This window comes from Panulirus ornatus, chromosome 8 (assembly GCF_036320965.1).
Source record: "Panulirus ornatus isolate Po-2019 chromosome 8, ASM3632096v1, whole genome shotgun sequence".
NCBI lineage: Eukaryota > Metazoa > Arthropoda > Malacostraca > Decapoda > Palinuridae > Panulirus > Panulirus ornatus.
In genome coordinates this window covers 5,430,255-5,451,993 of record NC_092231.1, presented here as the reverse complement: position 1 = coordinate 5,451,993, position 21,739 = coordinate 5,430,255, and the positions used below count along the sequence as shown (strand labels likewise).

At 36.0% G+C, this 21,739-nt stretch overlaps 1 protein-coding gene across 1 annotated transcript in view; it reads left to right on the top strand.

The window, feature by feature from the left end:
* Positions 1–18,546, top strand: part of LOC139749768 (uncharacterized) — a 114,530-nt gene extending 95,984 nt beyond the window's left edge. Inside the window, exons 7-9 of the mRNA XM_071663994.1 lie at positions 52–252; positions 414–627; positions 3,679–18,546. Coding sequence (XP_071520095.1) covers positions 52–252; positions 414–627; positions 3,679–3,881 — 618 coding nt within the window. The 3' untranslated portion in view covers positions 3,882–18,546. The remainder of the gene's footprint in view (positions 1–51; positions 253–413; positions 628–3,678) is intronic.
* The last annotated feature ends 3,193 nt before the right edge of the window (positions 18,547–21,739 follow it).

Genomic DNA, 21,739 nt, shown 5'->3' with positions numbered 1-21,739 from the left:
TTGAAAATGATTGTACAAAAGCATGGTAATGTGTGAACCTAATCATTTCAGGGTGGACCATACCATGATCCTCTTCATAACATTTTAGGAGCTTATGCCTGTTACCGTCCAGATGTAGGCTATGTCCAGGGTATGTCTTTTCTGGCAGCAACGCTACTTCTTAATATGGATGAAACAGATGCTTTTATTTCATTTTCAAATCTCCTAAATCGACCAGCACATATGGCTTTCTTCAGGGTGGATCAGCCAATGGTGAGTTGTTGCTTTTGCAGTTTAGTATTTTTTGATATATTCCATTATATGAAAAGATGGGGATCATAGCACCTAAGAAATATGCAGCTAGAAAACTTGAGCTACACATCTGCTGTCAGTCATCTCTATTTTCTAATTCTATTGATTGATTAAATTTTCAGATGTGTGCGTATTATCAAACCTTTGAGGAACTGCTGGCTGCAAACTTACCGCATCTTGCTGACCATTTACGAAACATCAAGGTTACCCCAGACCTCTATGTTTTGGATTGGCTGTTGACTGTTTTTGCACGTCCATTGCCCCTTGATGCTGCTGTCAGAATATGGGATGTTTACTTAAGAGATGGAGAGGAGTTTCTCTTAAGAGCTGCCATTGGTTAGTTAATCTACATGCATATTTCCAGTTAAATCATCAATAAGCTGAAAGAAGAGTTGTTGTCCAAAAGGGTAATTATATAGTAGGAACAGTGCAATTATAATTATCTTTTAACTTTTGTATATTTTAGATATATTCATATATTTGCATCATAAATTTTTGTTTATTCTTGGTGCATCTTGATGGATTTTGGCACACATAGTGACCTTAGGTTTGAGAATTATGTGTTGGATTTTAAGATACCACATAATTGAATTGTACAGGGAGAATAAGGACTTAGGCAGATTGTTTATGGAAATTGCAGCAATTTTTTACTTGAATATTGTTAATGATAAAATCTAGAACTTCACTTATTAAAGATTGTCTCGATATGTCACATTTTCCTCATTGTACTTCAGGTTTTTTACCATAATATTTTTCATCATTCATTCTTTTTGTTGTTTGTGTGAAGTTAAAATGTGCTTTGATATGATTATCAGAGATAAACCATGGTGTATATTATTAGAATTAGCTCCTCAGTTGAGCTTCCATCCAGGTACCATATCCTGTTTATATATGATGAAGGTTTTATTCGTTTAAGGGTGCATAGACAGAATGTCTCGGTGATGGTTTGATTAATATAAAGAGTTTGATGAAAGGAACATAGAATAGTGGGAAAGTGGAGGAAAACATGGATACATGTAGGTACTTGGAGGGGCCTAAAGGCCCAAATGATCCTTATCCCTTCAGAAAAGGGGAGTGATGATACTGGTATTGGTAATGTTACAAAAGGGAGTCAGAGTACATTTAAACATAAAATTTGTAACATTCATAATACAGATGCTCCTCAACCTACAATAGGGTTACATTCCAATAAATTCATCGTAAACTGAAAATATTATGTTGAAAATACATTTAATACTATACATCTAATCTACCGAACATCATAGCTTAACCTTAAACATTCTCAGAACACTTACATTAACCTTCAGTTAGACAAAATCATCCAACATAATGCTTATTTTATAATAAAGAGTTGAATGTTCACCATCATAAAGTTGAAAAATCATTAGTCAAACCATTGTAAGTCAGGGATCATCTGTATGTATACAGTCAAGTATGTTACAAATTCAATGGGTGATGCCCATTCCCCCTAGGAACTCCCACAGAGGGGTGGCCACAGCAAAAGTCTCCACAACTAGTGAACTTTACTGCTGCTGCTTAGTCTTTGGTACCTCACCCTTAAAAGGCCATTGGCAGAAGGCAGCTCTAGGGCAGTTTCCAGAGGCCCCTACCTAATGTTCCTACTGACTACTTCCACTTAATGTGTCTACCTAATGTTCCTACCTTATGTTCCAACCTACTACATCTACCTACTCATTCCTCCTGCCAAATGTTTTCCTCTCTCAGACAAAGACCTCCCATTCCATACATTCTCAATGCTCCCAGAACCTTAACCCCTTCACTCACCCTATGATTCACTTCCACTTCCATAATTCCATTTGCTGCCATGTCCTTTCCCAGATATTTAAAACATTTCACTTCTTCCAGTTTCTCTCCATTCAAACTTATACCCAATCTAACCTTTCCCTCTACCTTACTCAACCTAATAACCTTCCTTATATTCACATTTACACTCAACTTTCTTCTTTCTCACACTCTTCCAGACTCAGTCATCAATTTCTGCAACAACCGTCTTGAGTCCGTCACCAGTGCTGTGTCAGCAGCAAATAACAACTGACTAACTCCTCAGGCTCCCTCATCCACTACAGACAGCATACTCGCCCCTCTTTGCAAGACTGTTGCATTTACCTCTCTCACTTTCCCATCCATAAACAAATTAAACTTCCATGGTGACATCAGACACCCTTGCCTCAGACCAACTTTCACTTGAAATCATTCCCCCTCCTCTGTTCCTACTTATACACATGGCTCACATCTTTGATAAAAAAATTTCATTGCTTGCAGCAGCTTTCTTCCATTACTATATATTCTTAAGACCTCTCACAAGGCATCTCTATCAACCCTGTCATACCTTCCACAAGGCATCTCTATCAACCCTCTCATATGCTATCTCCAAATTCAAAAGTGCCAGATACCAATCCATCTCTTTCTCTAAGCATTCTCATGCACATTTTTTAAAACAAACACGTGATCCACACATTCCCTTCCTAATATGATGCTCTTAAACCTGTGTAGTCTCAATACCCACCTTTATCTCTTAACCTACAAGACACAGAGTGTTATTTTTGTGACATAGGATATTACTTACTAGGAGAATATTCTCAAAAGCCTTCTTATCAAAGCAATGGTCACATGGATCATAATACCTTAGACCCTGAGGCCTGAAATCATAGAATTTAAGGTACTCAAAAATACAATGTTCAGGTGACGTATCATTTGCAGAGCAGAGCCACTACTTGAATGCATTTTATCATTTCCACACGATCTATGCATTATTTAGCTGTGACAGCATTATGTTGCCTGGTAAAGTTACAGAACTTATCATACCTAAGTTTATAGGGTTTAAACTTATCATAATGCTTAATATAATGGCTAACACGTCTTACTTCATCTACTTTGAGATTTAGTTCCTCATGGGCTTCCATGTGAAAATTATGTGGACTGTGGCTATAAACAACAAATCTAATGGAAGGGGCTGAGAGTAAATAGGCATTTTTACAAAGGTTACAAGTATGATCATGACGCATTCATCCAACTTGTCAAGGTATTCATACAAATTAGACATTATGATCATTATCATAGGCTTCATTAAGTGGGTATTGAATTGTGGAGGAAACAGATTCTTGCATGTCTCTTTTATATGGATAGATACACTGAAAAAAGAAATTGAATTTAGGAGGGGTTTTCTTCATCAAGTTTAGAAACCTCTCAGACTTGAAAACCCCATATATATATATATATAAATGGTTAGACTGATTTATTTTACTGGAGAGATTTCATAATAATCTACAGGGTATTCTTATATTGAGAATTGTCAGTTATTTAGTAGACAAAGGTCAGAGAGGTTACCATTAGGTTAGTCTTTTGACCATCTTTTCTGTATTTCAGGAATTTTAAAACTGTACGAGACTGTGCTTACCAACCAAGAGTGCACTGCCACTGCTGCACAGTTCCTTACACGTTTGCCAGATGACCTCTGTGCAGATGCTTTATTCCGGGCCATTGCATCCGTCCGAACTTCCGCCCACAAGCGCACATTTACACACATCCTACAGGCACACATGGATGCTGTTGCTCCCAGCACTGTATGATTTTGGCTGACTTTATGTTTTTTTTTTTTTTTTACAAATCTGTCTATGGTGTTACAGGATGTATTTTATTTGCATATGAAATTCAAAAATTTCATGTTTTTATAAGTCAACTTTAGTAATTTTTATGAATAAGTTTTTATGTTTCAGATGAAATGAAGCAAAGATTTTTAGATTGAAATTATCATATGCATAACTTCAAAATGTGGATATTAGATTTTATATGATCAAGAATCTCTTAATTTTGAGATCATAGTTTTTAAAGAATATTTTAAAACACCTTATATCATACTCACTTGTAATTAGTCTCATCCATCCATACACTATTCTTTCATATTTACATGTGTTAGTAAGGTAGTGGAGCTGCTCTTGTGACTTACGTGAAAATGTGGTACCTTCATTACATGAGGAACTCCATTAAATATGTAGATGAAATTTGATTAAGTTAATCACTGGAGATCCCAAATGATGTTCCATGGTGTATACTGATGAGGAATGCTAAATCTTCATAAGGCTTATAAAGTTTAACTTGAAGACAAGGAAATTTAGGTTATATATTGTAGAGTCTATTGATATCAGAAATAATAGTTATTTATGTGATTGTTGTAATTTTATGAAGCTGATTTATGAAAATTTATAATTAGAGTACTAATCAAAGTGTCATTTCATTATCAGTTACATGTGCAAAAATAAACGAGTGATTTTTGCAGACAGTTGAAGAAACTAAAGCTTATGAAAACTTAAGTATTAGAATAGGTTTCATGGTCACAAATGATTTCTCTGTGATAAATTTTTCCTAGATTAATGAGTGAAGCGATTGGTTGGTGTGGTTTACATGTTTTATTATTCAATTCAAAAAATTTTTCATAATATGAAATGAGACTGTTTCATTGTTTCATTAGGAACTGTTAGTAATTGGGAAAATTCTCGAGCCAAAATATAATTTCATTGTATTACAGATAGTGGAATAAACAAATATAGTTGTGGGAAGTTGTAGTTGGTTTGAAAAAGATAAGGTATTTAAACAGGAATTTTTTGGTCTGAAAGTTTTAGGGTTTCAAATATTTAGTGAGATTTTAAGTTTTTGAAAGAAGGATTTTGATACATTATTATAATTTTTTTGGTGAGCATTTAATGAAGCTATTAGAATATCTTGTCTCCAACATATATATTTCCTGTTTAGGAAGGTATTCACCAAATTATAAATCATTATGGATCGTAACTTTTATTTTTTCAGTCTAAAAACTAGAGAACAACCTGATGAAAAAAGACAAAGATGAGAGGAATCTCAGCAAGTATGCCAGTTTTGGTGTTACCTTCAGCTGTAACCCAGTGTCTCAAAAGGACTTTTTAAGAATGCAGTTTGATTGTATGTGCTAAATTGGTTTATTTGTTGTCAGCTTTTGTTAACCAAATGGACTCGCATTCATTATCTGGGAGTTTGTTGTCCTTTCAACTTAGGATATGTAATTATGCAAATATATATTATAGTTGGTGAAAGAATGAGTGGATGTTAAGAAAACTGCATTGTTTAAAATTCTGTGAACATGTCATGGTCACAAAGATTTACTAAGATGTACATTGACTTATAATGCGTGTGCTATACGAAAAAAAGAATTGTAAAGCAAGTTAAACTTTTCTCTGCACTGAGGGGATGGTTTCTCCTAAGAATGCTCCTAGGGAACACCCAGAGGTTAGCATGGACCACACTTCTTTTGGCTAGAATTAGGAGGGGGATGATAATCATTATCTGCGTGTCACTTGAAAAGCACCGTTACTATCTTTCTGAGAGTTACAGCCCTTACCAACCCCTTGGGCATGGAAAAACATCTCATGTCACCTTGTCCACATTTTCAAAAGAGAGATGTATATGAGAAGACCTCATGGGAATGGTGCTCATAATCCAGAGAAAAGATTTTTTTTTTGAATAAGAAATTATTTGGCTGGAGTTTGAATGCATTAAGTGTATGGTAGGGCCATAACATCAAATAAGAAAATTAGGTTTCTATTCTTTTAGTGAGAATCTTATGACTTAGAACTGTCTAATATGGAACATGAATGATAATCATAGAGCTCGGCTTGTTTTTTGCATTGACTCATTCTGTGAAATAAAAAGTCATCCTGAAGTGGAGAATAAGGCCTGGATGCTGCAGTTGCATATGCGTTTTCAAAAGTTTGACCTAGCATTGGGACCATAGGTCTACCAGGTACTATGTGGGTAAGATATCCAAGTACCTTGATTGGTTAATGATGCATGACTGCCCTGCAATATCCCCTAAAAGTTTTAACCATGGGAATCAATCCTTGGAAATGCTGTCACATTTTGAAGGTTTCACTCATTTAGGATTCTTGATGGAATGTAGCATGATTGGTGAGAACATAGTTTTTGGATGGGAAGATCTCAACGTGTATGTTTATCAAGTATGTTTATCATGGGAGTAAATGAGTTATAAGTATTTCTATAGAAGAGGTTTATTCATTGCTTTATGTTGCCTTAATACTTTATGAAATCTAGATGAGAAAAGATCCATTACTCCCATGATCATAATCATTACATTTTTTGTCACGAGCCAAGAGTTTTCGTCAAGGTAGCTGACAAGTGAAAAGTCGGATCTGGAACATCCATAAAGGTTAAAAGAAACAAAAGTATCTTATGTACAGCTTGTGAAGAAGTAAACTCTAACCAGCCATCATCATTGACAAAAAAATTCATGTGTATAGAAAACCTGGGATACTCATATCATAATACAGTAGCCACGCTAGGATTTGTGCTAGATGAACATTTGGTCAAATTTGCTGAATGCAACGAAGCATCTGAGTTAGGTGAGAAGCCATCATTTATTAAGAGACATTTCCAGCACATGTAATCATGTCTGAGTACTTGATGAACAGGAACATAATTTTTGAAATGTTTCTTTAGATAATCAGTAGGTCTATTTGACAGACATAATTTGCCGAGATGGTCATGCAAAATATTACAAGCAAAGACTGGATAATACCATGTATTGATTTTTAGGGACTTTTCTTTAGATGTAAGTTTCCCCTGAAGTATGATAGTGGAAAATTTCCACCAGAATATGTGTCCATAGATCACATAAGGTACATCACAAGAGAACAAGGGGCAGTCAGAGTTTTTCAGAATTTCAAAAGTCCATGGAACCTGAATGGATACTCTTTAAGTTCGAAAGTAACTCTGCCCTAACTAGTCACTCTACCCATATCAATTATCATGGACAAAATGGGGAAATATACCTGATATCTGTACCGATGCTACCTTGCTAAAGCAGGAGAAGCAGTTAATTGTAAAAGAAAAAATCAGTGAGAAACATAAAGCATGGAAACCATGAATATAGAACACTCATCTTTGATGTTAAAACAAGGATGATATAACCAAATCAGGATTATTTTTGGAATTTTCTTGAGAAGCAAAGAAAACTTTAGAACTAATTCAAGAAGATTTGCAGAATTAATATTTATTATGCAATTTATATAAGCCTGTCTGGCAGGTTTTATGAGTATTCCTGTTACCCTTTATAAGGTTTTAGGTTCATTGTATCCGAATTTCATGAATTAGAAACGTATCTCAAATAGATTGGAAGAGTACTGGAGGGAAAGACATGAGGGAAGAATGCATGGAATGATGGATATGAGGGAGGCATGTAAGGATGGAGATAAGTGGAGACTCTTTTGCCATGGCCACCCTTTGATGGGAGTTCCCAAACGAATTGGGCATCAGAGATACAGACAGATAGATAGAACAGAAATAGATTATTATGATTATTAAACAAAAGATCAGATGAGAGCACACACTCAAGAATCATGACAAAATTAAGACCAGCCAAAAAAATTTTAGCTGATATTTATTTACAAATAGGGAAATATGGTGATCATGTTTAGCATACACAACTACTTTTGTCCTTCAGTGAACTTTGAGTTTACACATTGTTAATAGTAAATGTCCCATAATTTTAGCTAGATTTGATGCAAGATGTGGTCTCTTCTTTTGTGTAATGCTCTTACCCCCTACTTCTGCCTGATGCTCAAGCCTAAATGTTCCTACATACTACTTCTATCTATTGCTCCTACCATTTTGCCAAAAGGCAGGGCTAGCGCATAGTGCTCAGCACAGGAAAATCTAGAGTTTTGAAGAATGAACTGTGTGAGTTAAGTGATGTCAAGTGTTATGTAAGAAAAGGAGAGATTGTATGTTTGTGGACAGAATGCCAGTAGTCCACATGTGGGTGAGGTAGAAAGAATAGACTGCAACCAGGGTCAGAGGAGTGCAATTTGACAAACACTGAAGTGCTGGCTCACTACACAACCATTATTAACCCTCCTGATACCCATGTGGGTGGTACTGGTAATATACCTTCCTACTCATTGGCTGCATACCCACTACCACCTATTGAACTAAATTTCATAGAGCATATTTTGTGTGCAAGGTCTCAGACTAGTTGATCACCAGCATACTTTGGCCATGTTTGATGGGGTTTATTAAAAAAGAATGCCTAGATCAGCAGGATTAGGCCTGTTTGGATCTAGCTCATGTAAATTCATGAATGCAGCTCATTTGATTATATTTTAGATTCAAGAATGAGTTGAATGAATCATGTAGATTCACAGGCTTTAGAAATGCTTCAAAGAGAAACTAATCCATTAACCTCATTATATGACTTTTCTGATCAAATGAATACTTCTATCACTCCATTGTGAAATGCATCTTGAATCATACTAGGAAAAGAAAATATTACAAGCTGGGTGGATTAGGGCAGTAATGGCTGGAATTGGCATTAGATTCACTTTTCAAGGGATAACTTATTACATTTTCAGGAATTACCTACCTTCATGCAGAGAAATAGATTTCAAAACATTTGAAAAATATCTCCCAAAAAAACGAAATTAGAGATTTTAAACAGACTGAATATTGGCTATATATTTAAGGTAACATATATGATTGTAATTGATTTTTTCAGTTACGTGTCCAGGTCAGGTTTTATATTTTCTGCCTTGAAGGATGCAGGTTATGTGCTAATCAATTATTACCTGTTTACCTCTCAGACATAGATCTGATATATATAAGATATAGTTTATAGTGTGACTTGTAAACCTCATATGTTTATAAAATGCCCGCTGACACATGTTTTAGCTCATTAGGTAAACTTCAGACCTTAGGAATTGTCGTTATTTTTGGTGCTTTAAAGTTTTGAAAGTTGTGAGGATGACCCTAGATGCAAATAATTTTGTCTATTCATACATTAATATCATCGTATAGATCTGTGATAACTAAATACTCAATGCATCTTATCTCTTTATTAACACATATTATTTCCTTGGACTTTCCACATATAGTAAATTTGATGGTCATGAATGTATTCAGCACACCTTATTTTAAAGGTTTTGTGAACCATGTCTTGTGTCAATTATCTCAAATAGTAATTGTTATATATCCTAACATACTTGATGTAATAAGTATTTAATCCAAGTAATGTACTCATGTGTTGATTGAAGTTAAAATTTTTGACGCATGCTGCTTTTGAATAGGAAATACTAAAAGCCATAAAGTAATGAGGCATGTTAACCCATATCAGATGCCAAATACTCAAGCTTGTTGTTACAGATAGAATGTACAGATGGCTGAAGTTAATATGATATTGGTCATGATACTTTTTATACATCACAGTAGTTGTGTGAACAGTTAGATAAGTATTTTTTTTTATACCTGCTCACCTTTTCCTACTTTAATAAGGAAGTTTCAGGAACAGACAGCAGGGGTTTTATGAAAATTTTTCGTTTGGCTCCTGGTCCTACTGTTGGAAAGTGCCAATAAAGAAAGTGATGATTTCCAGTCCTTCATAGTCACCTTCATTGACATACAGGGTACATTTGGGTAGCATTCTTTCCCCCTTATCCCAGTGTATCAAATAGAGGTACTCTTCCAGTTTGCCTTTTCCCATATTAGTGAGGTCATACCAGAAACTGAGCCACTGAAGCAAAATTCTTGCTTGACTCCTTTTGTTCCTGCTTTTAAGTGATAATATAGGATGGGATAACCAGCCTCTTTCTCTGTGAAATGTATGTGTGTGTGTGTGTGTGTGTGTGTGTGTGTATATGTATATTATTTATTATTTCTTGAGACACCCTAGGACTCATTTCTGTGAAAGAGTTCTAGTGTTTCCCTGGACCTTTTTAAAGGTTTCTGTTGCCCAAGACTATGCTACCTTTGGTAATAGAGAAATGTGAACCCTTTTGAAATGAGAAATTCTTTTACAAGACTGTGATCTCTCTTGTCAAAAAATTTCTCTCTTGAGATCATCCTATCCTTGCTACTGAAAGTAAAGAAGCCTTGGAGATGCAAGAGCCACTGGTTGATGGATCCTGGAGTTATAGACCCAGTAACCCATTGTGAAAGGGATCCTGGTTTGAATATTGATAATGGTAGTTACGTAAATACAGTTTCTGTGAGAAATAAGATAAGCCTTTTTTCGAACAAAGCCTTAACTTTCTTATGGTGGGGATATTGTATGTCTGGCAGTATGGTTTAGTATTAAAAGTCACATGATATGATTTGCTGCCCCAATTACCCTGTAGTATTCAGAGTGAAGGGATGAATCTTTTGCTCCCTGTCTTTGTGTGTTTTGATTTTTTCTTAAATTCTGTTCTGGATGATATTTTTCCTCTACCAATAACTATCCATGTATCGAAAGAAGTTTTCCCAGGAAGAAAAAGCCTGTATTCTTGCTTGAAAGTAAGAAAGTATGTCTACAAGCAAAATTTTGTAGATGCATTGGCAGGTCTAAATTCATCAACCAGAGACTTTTTCTCCCTTCTAATGTCATGTCCAAAAAACTGACTGGTCAACCAAGAGAGACCAGGAAGGTCTGTAACACTTCATGTTTCATCAGGTTACTAGTTGCCTTACTGCTCATTCTCGGTCAACCAGATCTAGCTTTTTGGGAGGGATAACTTTCAAAGTAAGAAAAAAAGGTGTCTAGATGGTGATGTTGGCCTTGCCAATATGTCTTGAAATCTCTTGTACATACATTTTCTCACTCCCATGCAAGAACATAGAGCTTTTCTTCCTGGGACAGCTTTTAGGATCCATGTTTAGTCATTAGTATAAGAAAAATATCACCAAGAACACAAATAACATGAATATCATAGAGAACAGGGAAAGCAAGCAAGAGTTACATTCCTCCACCCTCAGTAAAGCAGGGTACATAAGGCAGCCGATCATGTCATCTTACCAGTTAAGACTGCACCACGCTGCCAAACATACAGTGATATGTATGTAATAGTTTTTGGTCAGTGCAAGTATATTTGAAAGAGAGAGAGGCAGGAGGAGGGGCCTGGGAGGGGAGTCAGGTGTTGTTTGAAAAACTGCAGGAGTTGGTGTCTGAGTTTGGGAGAGAGTATGAAAGGAGAAAGTTGAGAGTAGATGTAAATAAGAGCAAGTTTGGGAGAGTGTTTGAAAGGAGAAAGTTGAAAGTAGATGTAAAGAGCAAGTTCATCCCTATCATATGTTTTCTCCAGATCCATAAATGATGCATATAAATCCATTTGTTTCTCTTAAGTATTTCTCACACACAATCTTCAAGCAGACACCTGATCCGCACATCATTTACCATTCCTGAAGCCACATTGTTCCTCCTCCACCTGGTGCTCTGTTCATGCACATTGTTCTTCCTCAATCTGCTGCTCTGTACATTCACATTATTCCTCCCCAATCTGCCGCTCTGTACATGCACATTGTTCCCCCCCCCCCAATGTGCTGCTCTGTACATGCACATTGTTCCTCCCCAATCTGCTGCTCTGTACATGCCATCGCCACCCTTTTAATCACCACTCTTTCATACAACTTAGCACATAGGTTCAAACCTCTGTACAAGGACCCTTCCCTCTATACAGTGGCACTATTTGTACATTCTGCAAATTCCCAGGTACCTCACCATTACCTATACATTCACTGAAAATTGCAACTAACCATTCAGCTGTGGTACCATCCACTCCAGCTGACTTGCCACATTTCATCTCATGCAAGGCTTTCATCACCTCTTTTCACCAAACTACTTGCCTCAACTCTCTCACTTAGTATATCTCCTTAACACAGATATCCACTATCTGCCACCCTGCCATCAAACACATTCATTAATCCTTCAAAAAACTCACTCCATCTTTTCTTCAGTTCATCACTGCCTATTATCACTTCCCCATTTGTCCCCTTCACCAATGCTTCCATTTGTTCTCATGCCTTTCTTGCAGTATTAACTTCCCTCCAAAACATTTTTTAACATCCCTGAAGTTAGCTGATACTCGTGTACATCAACTATTGCTCACAACCTTCTGCTTTCTCTTGTGCGTCTGCCTATCTCTTGTACTACATTCCTGTAAGTACCACCCATACATCTTTCTTTTTTCTTTCACTGGCGGATTCACTTTGTCATCCCTCCACTCACCAACCTGTCTCACCTCCAACCTTCCGCATGCCTGTCACTTATATTATATATGCCAGCACTGCTTCCGTAAGTATTCCCCATTCCTTATCCTATACCTTAACTTCATTTGTACTTACCTCTTGCCTTTCTACACTAAGTTTCTTAAGGTATTTTTTCACACAAATTTCTTTTACTAACCTCACTTTCGCCACCCTCTTCTCACCCATGTCATTTCCTCTTTTTCCAAAACCTCCAAAAATTTTCACTATGCCTCCACCAGGTGATGGTTAGACATCTCACCAGCTGCCCTTCTCAGCATATTCACATCCAAGTGTCTAACTTTTTAATGTTTGTCAATTAGTATGTAGTCCAATAATGAAAGCATACTGTCTTTTATGCTCACCCATATGTACCTATGTATGTTCCTCCTTTTAAACCAGTTATTCCCTGTCACCAGTCCTTTTTTGCACACAACTTCACAAGCTTTTACTGCTTCTGTTCGCCTTGCCCTCTGACTCTCAATTATACACTCAACTGGAACATTTCCCACTTTTGCATTCAAGTCACCCATCACTGATAACTCTAGGATTCCTTTAGACTAAAAGGTCTTCCCAAGACCTCCCATCAAGGATGCTGCTGCAGGTCCAAGGCTACACTGCCGGCAGGGACAGGGACTGGATGGACTCCTTTGAAGCAAGAAGTTTTTTGATGTGACTGTATACTCTTTTGTCCACTGTTAATAATGCAGCCTCACTGATGGTGAATATTCACTCATAATGATATGTGAGTGTGTGTTTGTGTTGAAAATGAAATGTTTGAGGAAAATATGTTCATGAATAGGAATGATATGGTAAAAGATGGGTGGTAGTAAGAAGTGTATGTATGAGAGAGCTGAAGAAGGTGTGCTTGTACGGTTTGGACATATGGAGAGGTTGAGATAGGAAAGGATGATGAAGAGCATATACATTTTGGAAGTGAAGGAAACAAAAAGAAGGAGGGAAATGAGGAGGTTGAAGGATAGGGTGAAAGATGCTTTGAATGACGGGTCTGAATTTGCTGGAGGGTGTGGGGCATTCTAAGGGTAGAGCAAATTGGAGAGATGTATACAGGTGGCAACATATTGTCAGTAGACAATTAGGGCATATGAAGTGGTCAGGGGAAATCAGAGGAAGGTCTGTGGGACTTGGCTGTGGATGAGGGGCTCTGGTTTCAGTGAATTGAACATGAAAACTAAAGAACAGAATTGAGCAAGTGAAGCCATTATTTGTTTGTTCCTCTGCTACCTTATTTTGTGGGAAACATTTTTTTTCTTAAAGACATATTTTAACATTGGAACCCATGTACCAATTACTTGTGTGTTGTCTTTTGTGTTATTAAAGGAAGCTTTACTGGAATATTTCTGATGTGCTCATATTATCAAAGCAATGAATTTGATAAGTAATCTTAATCTTCCTGGTAACCTATGATTGCAAGCAGTTTCTTTCAAACAATTCCTATAAGGTTTCAGTGTATCAATACAGGTTTAATACTTTTTCTCTTCGAATGAAAGTACCAGCACATAATTCAAATCTTGTTGCTCATTATTTCATTCTTTGAATGAAGAGAAGTCTACTCCTCAGTTTTTCTGTAACCCTTAAAAATTTATGTTAGATGTAACTAGTATAGTGTTTTGTTCTCTTTGAAGTTGTGTACTGCGATGGGGGAATCATAATGATTTCAATTTCTGCATGGGCTCATACTGTGTTTGGTAACAGAGAATGGGAAGTGAATATAAAGTGTTTTCTCTGGTTCATTTGATTTAATTGTTCTCAAGTGCCCTGTTGTTGTACCAGAGGAAGTAATTTGCTTTGTTGAAATGCATGATAAGATGGTTGTAGTAACTAAGCCCTATGCTTATGCTTTTGTGTAAATATATATGAAGATGCTACTAAACCCAGCTTATTATTTTTTTCTTTTGGATATAGAAAGAAATCCAGCAGTAGTGAGAATTTATTTACCCTTACTGCAGTAAAATGTTTCAGTCTATGCTTCCTGCTCTATTTCTTCATAATTTTACTTACTGTACCTCAAAAGATGTTGTCGAGATGATACTGTAATTATTAGGTAAATACCCAACCAGAATTACAAGACTGCAAAATATTGAAAAAAATCTCTGTGTTTGTATATAGTTTACAGTAATGAACTCCAGCAAAGATTAAAATCTGTTTTAGGGTGTATATAGATGAGAAAAATCTACTAGGGTGGAAATCATAGTTATGTCAAGGCATTCAAATACTTATACCTACACCTATCATCAGATAGTATAGTTAGGAAGAGCTCTACAGAATTTCTTCTGTAATATAATGTGGGCTGTTCTAGTGTAGTACAGTACTAAATGTAATTTCATAGCAGAGTTTAGACCTCCTGCTTCTCCTTATGTTTGTTTTTAAGTCAAAATTATATTTTTTTGTACTAGAGATACAGTGTAATTTTCTTTGCACTACTGATTCATATCAAGTTGATTGGTTTTATGTCTTTTGTAAGATTTAAAGAATGGTTGAAGATATATTTGAGAAATATTTATTTAAATACAGGTAATAATGCTTATGATAATACTTGAATGATGGCATAATTCGTTTCACTGAAATGTAATTGAAAGAGCAGCACAGAAGACAGGAATTTGGGTTTTTTGTATACCGTTTTCCCACATATTGAGTAGGCTGACATTCAGAGTATGAAGAATTTTAGCAGTTGACTTTTTACTTATCCTTTGTGCCAAAGATGCAGCATTAGTGTTTAAAACACTTGCTGAAGTATTATGCAAGTTGATTTCGGTATTACTTTGAGAAATTTCAAACCCTTGCTAACGAACAAAAGAGAAATTTTGCATGAAATAGAAATAGTTCAGAATAAATGGATTGAAATAATTAAAGGTGAGAGAATGAAAAATGGTAATCTCCAAGGGATAAATCCAGTTTGGAAATGTAGTCCAGACATCCATATCAGTATGCTCTAAAAAGAACCAGCACTATCAGAAAAGAATCCACCACTGTAAGCAGTGCTTCCATGGACAATCAAGGATTACCAGTCTTTTGCATACTGTAGCCTAATTAGTTGATCAGTTTCAAACAGCTTACAAAATGAAGGTTTGCCATTTTATGTTTACATTCAATGATTTATTTGCTTTATATAAAATTCAGTAAACTACAGCATAATTTTTGGGATGTGATTTTTCTTCAGCTTTGCTAAAGTCCATAAATGCATATCTTCCATCCTACTGCCTTTCATGAAGACATTTGTTTGCTCCTATGCCAATTGCTCATCTTGATATACCTTGAGTAATTTTTCCCATGATTATTTTCTATACATGCCTAAATTAATTCGAGTCCATTTTGTAATTTTTGAATGTATAGTTCATGTCTTGTGCAGATTATATTCAGTAGTGCAAAAATTATTCTTTAACAATGGATAGAGAGGAGGCTTTAAACAGTGCTGCTTTTCTGTCAGTTTTTGATTTAGATTAATGTAATTCTTGTTCTTGTCTTCCAGTTTTTCTTGACTAGATTACTGATTCAAATTTTAACAGAAAAGTAAATAGAGCACTTAGAATTTCCTTTAGCTAGCAGATGAAATGCTTTCGTCATACTCATTCTTAAAATATATGTAAAGTAATCCACTTGATTTAACAATTATACTGGTTCATTGAAGATTGCAACTGAATAACATTCATATAGCCAAAGAACAGTTGATCCATTGCCTGAGGTGATTTAGGAAAGATTGCTTATATTGAAACTGTGCCAGTCACAAACATCTTCAAACAAATTTAAAAGAATTTTGAGAGTGAAGGGGGATTTGTCTTTGTTGTAATAAGAGTAAGAATTATTGATATTGGAGACCTTCAGCTTAGATTTTGTTTTATTAGATCTTTTTATGTCGTTATTTAGGTTCCATATGAGCAATAGTTGCTGTAAGAGTAGTCAAGAGATATCAATCAGTCCTAAATGATGGTTTGATGACGTAAACCTACATTACATTAATAATGTAAAGCTGAGTTTAAAAGTTTACTCTTTTGCTATATCTGAATTTGCTGAGGATGTAATCAAGGAAGTATTTGCTCAGATTTTTGTAAACAACAAGATTTTGTATTGTACACCAGCAGTGTAGATTTCAGCTTTCATTCATCTTTTGAATTATTTTTTAGATGTTAGCTTATGAATAACTAGATCCATTACCTCCCTTTTTAACATTATTGTTAAAGCATAAGTAAAACATCTTGAAAGAAGTTGTTTCCTACTTTCAAAGCAGGTAGCACAATGGGAATTTCCTTAAACACTTCATTTACTTCATGCATGAATATTTTGAATTATGGTTTTCAGAAGAGAAACAGTAATTGATAAAATATTTACCTTATAGGAAATTTATAACTGTCAAAATTCTGCACTATATAAGAAATGTATCTGCATGCAACAGAGTGATATACTTGGGGAAAAGATTAGAAGTTATTCTTAACTATTATTGGTACAGTTGAAGGAACTGTGCAGATTACATGAGAATAATGTAATAATTTAGCCAGAATAAGTAACATAACAAGCAGAAAACAAACTTAGAGAACAGGCAGATGAGGTAGATACAGTAGCACATGTAGTGCAAAGAGAAGGAAAGTGTGTGACTTCTGTGATAACTTGTGTGCGCTTAGCGTTAGCTACAGTGATAGCAAAACTTGATAAGGAAATAGACATTGCTGCTAGGTCTGTAACAGTGTGGTGTTTAGGAATGTGCACTCACTGAAGTATTTAGACAGAATTCTGCAAGCATCAGCCTGCTTCAAATGTAGGAAACAGCTCATGAGAGGTTAACAAAGAGATGGAGAGATGCCATGTCTCATTGTTGCCTACATCTGGGACCAAAAAGCTGTTGGAGAGCAACTGTGTGTTTATCATATCTGGAATAAGAAGTATTTGTATATAGTGCAGTGTAATATGCGGATGATTAAATTTTGCTAGTCTCTATGTAACAGTCAAAATTCAATTTTGAATTATGGTCTAGACATGATCAAAAAGTTCTTTTGTGCTTATGATTTGAAAATTTAAAGAGAAAGATAAAAACTGTTTTCCATTTGTTAAGCCTTGTTTATTCGGCTAGGTTAAGAATCTTTTTTTTGTAAGTGATTTTTTTCTCAAAACCTTGAAAATCAGTTGATTTTTTCACACAGTATTGCATTCTCTTTATTGTGTAATCAATAAGCATCTTCAAGAATTCTTGATGTGAAAAGGTTTCTTAAGAATATATTTGTGGGCATGTAAAAGGTTTTATGTTGGTTTTGTGATGCCAAATGAAATTTGGATGGTTTTTTTGCAATTTGATCTGCCTTATATGAGCTTAATATGAACATAATGCTAGTTCATACTCCAAATGATATTATATTTCACTTGTGATATAAGAAAAGTGTTTAAAACAAAAATAAGCTTGAAAGTCTCATTTGAATTCTGCTGAAAAATGCAGTGTTACAACACTGTAATGCATTCTATACACAGTTAAAAATGTAATTCTTGTTAAACCACATTTACTGGAACATTAATATGGCAGCCACATATTGACCAAGTACCTAATAATGGAGGTATTTGTGGTGATTGATTTCTTATCCATGAGAGATGCATATATTATCCCTCCAAAGCTTAACCCTTTCAGGTGCTTACTATTCATATACTATACTAGAAGATTTGGTTAGGGGGTTACCTGCAATTGTTTGAGTGAAATCTGGATTAGATATTATTCATAAGATTTTACAGTCAGGTCTACGGTGTAAATGCTTGTTGAATTACTGTATTTCAGAGTGTGTAAACACAAACCCAAAATTAGTTATTGCAAATTGATCATTTTTTGTAAAATTTTAAGTTGTCATAAGTTTTGCTGTGAACAATAAATGTAATTACTTTTAAGCACATTACTGGCCAATATGCACTGATCAAAATGATCCATAACTGCTCAAAATTGTCTTGGTAATGAGTGCAGTTCACAGTATTTCAAAGTAGAAAATCATTAAATACACTTTAGCAGATGTTTAGGTAGTGTTTTGTACCATCAGAAACAAACATTTGGTGGAGAAAATGTGTGTTATGTCTTGAATGTGTGTTCTCATCATTCCTACTGTACCATTATGCCTCATTTTCATACTGTTGCCTACTCATGTATGTTATATTTTATACTTGTTGCATTTTAAAGACTTTGTCAACATATGAATAAAAATGAGCTTTGTTTCCCATGTTTTAATGAAATATGAGTATTCCTATTTAGAACTTTGATATATGTAAATCTTTTCTGTCTTTTACGTGTGTTTGCTGTTTCTTAGATTAGTAAGGTAACATCAAGAGCAGACGATTGAGACTTGCAGGAAAAATCGTAACTTAGCTCTTTTCCCTGTTCCTTCTTTTGGAAAGTTATAATATATCACAGGCCAGGAACAGATGAAGACATGGCTCTATTCACTCACAGCCACTCTCGTGCTATCATATATAATGCACAGAAAGCAGAGCCCCTTATTCACCCAGAATCAGACTCCGTAGTCCCTTGATTGCTTCGTGTGTCTTAGCCCACTGACAATATGTCATTCCTTGTAAACCACATTGCTCTAATTTGCTCTATCCTTTGCATGCCTTGTATTGTTCTTTGTGTTATCATTATTGTCTCTTACCCCATGACTTCTTTCAGAGATGTTTCTGGTATTACACCAAGACCCCTTACCCAAGGACTCATGCACTATCAGTTGCAGGGACAGATGGATTCTTTTGAAGAATAAAGTTCTTTGTATTATTAAATGTCAAAGATACAGGCTTGCCCAAAGTGATTTTCTCACTTGCAGTGTAACTTCAAACAGGCAGAGTCTGGTAATCCCTGGGATGAACAAGTATCAGCAAACTTGAGGGAGAATAAGAAAATGTTTTTATAAGAAAGTTAACAGTGAGTAAAACAAGAGAACAAATGGGAGCATCAGTGAAGGAGGCAAATGGGGAAGTGGTAACAGGCAGTGAGCATATTGAAGGCTTACTGAATGTGTCTGATGATGGTGGTACATGTCTGGTATTTTGGATGTGCAGTCATGTGAATTGAGTCATGGAAAGTGGTTTGATAAGAGATTTATTTGTATTTAAAATCATTATAACCCTCGGCAGGAAAAATGAATGGATATTTGTGAGCACAATTTTTTTTTAACTAGTGCCCATTGAAATAGTGTCAATTTCAATACCCTCGTAGAACATTACTCATGTATAATTATATCGACAAAAGTTTCTCTGTAAAATGAAAAAATATTTCAACAATTCTCTTCACTGAATTGATATCGGTTATTTACTATTGTCAATTATAGGTTTATATTTATGAAGAAATGATCGCCGGTTTCAGAATAAACTTACTATGCCACAACAGCTGTATTAAGTTTTATTAGACTGAGTAATATCACTGGTTTCATTTGATAAAGAAACAATTCAAAAACCGTAATTCTTATAGACGTGATACGATTTTACATACGGTATCACTCTTGTTTTGAAATCATGAACCCAAAGTGAGTTCGTCCATCCGGCCTTCCTCCACGTGTGACCTTCTTCCTTACAACACGATTATCCAAGACAGAATCAAACCAAGATATTCCCCTCACCTCCACAACGTGGCTTGAGACCCTATAATCACTCCATTACGACACCACACACACATACACAGCTCGCACAGTGATAAAGATGGCTTCAACAGGTCATTACCGTCTTTTCCAGTGCAGTTTCCTGGCTCCAGGAATGTCGACGGTATTCGGGTGAGTACAGGCCATGAGTGTAGTACATAAGATGTGAAATTAATGCTTCTAAGATTTGATTCTAGTGAGATTCTCGCGGCTATAAGTTTAGTGTGTGGCTATTATGTAGAAAAGAAAAACATCTAATTATTTGTTTGGCACTTTCTAATCTGCTAGCCTAGTGTGAGGGAGGAAGGAGGCTTGTGATGGACAAGATGGGACACCTGAATGTTTGGAATGAAGACCACAATCAGAGGAACGTGCCCATGATTACGATTATCAAGGCGAACTCCAAGTCACCATTACTATTAGACTTGAAGGGTGAAGCAGGCGAGAGAGGACAGGACACTCATGGTGTAGGTAAGGAGTAGTTTGAGATATAAAAAAGAAAAGTGTCACAGTTTAACGTGCACGTGATTTGAAAAGACTTGGTGCTGAGTATGTGAGGAGCATGGTTGAGGAAGGAGGTTTTCACACCTCAACAAGTGTTTGATGTGGTTGGGACTGGCTTACTGGGGGAAAAAAGAATGCTATTCGGGTCATTCAGTTAGCATGGACGAAAAGAATCCTTTATGGCTATTATATACATTTTTTTAAATGCTGGTCAGTATTCTTCATTTGCAAGGAATGAAAGAATCCTCCAGGGTTATTATGAATTTCGAATCTCATTTCTAGTCCGATGTCATCAGCGAAAAACTACTAACCCACATATTACTTCTATATGATTTAATAGACAATATACCAGCCTTTTCCTTGCCCGCATGTCCTGCACAACCCCACTTGTTCATTCTTACCGTAAACAAATAAAACGCGACTTAATCGACCCTGTCATCTTTGTGTCTTTGCACTATGTATTTATGAAGGTATTTATATGTAAAGTACGTATTTGCAACACGCATGCCTGCTGATGCACACAACCCTCGTATTCTGTCACCAATGTCATTTGCACCCGGGACCCCATACCCACCAATCTCTCCCTCCCCCACTGTACGCCATTCGTACATTCAAGTCTTCTGCCACACACAACTCTCCCCTGAATATATATCCTCTATTGCTTGTACAAGTTATCTCCAAAAGGCATTCTCAACATCTTCCCTATCATTTATCATTTTATTGGACACATGTAACAATCATGGGTCATTCTTGACCGCTCTCGCTTGTAAACTATTAATCTTGCATCCGACACAATTGCAATCGGGTCCTTCCAGACCGCTCGCCCTTCAATAAGTAGTGCCACACCTGTTGCACGACCATCTACATCATCTTTGCAGTAGACATCGCACTCTTCGCTCAACCTACTCATCATATAGGTCCTGACTCTTCTCCGTTTTGTCCACCATAGACTTGGGTAATATCCCATTTTAAAACTTCAGTCCTCGTACAGTTGTCATTTATTCCTTTCGCATTCCACTCAGATGACGCCCCACGGGGTGGGTGGTTGTAGGATCCCTGACCACTGCGAGAGTCCCCTCAGGACAACGTATCGGTAAAACTGAATCATTTATAAGTTTGGAACAGTAAAGGACGACACGTGGTCAATATAACTTCGTGATCTCGCATATTCAAACGTTATCTACCAAGTAATTGATCTATTACTTTACATTACAGTCGTGGTGCTGTTTGTTAAAAAAAAGGGGACTTTCCTATTTTATTTTTTTCAGACAAATGCT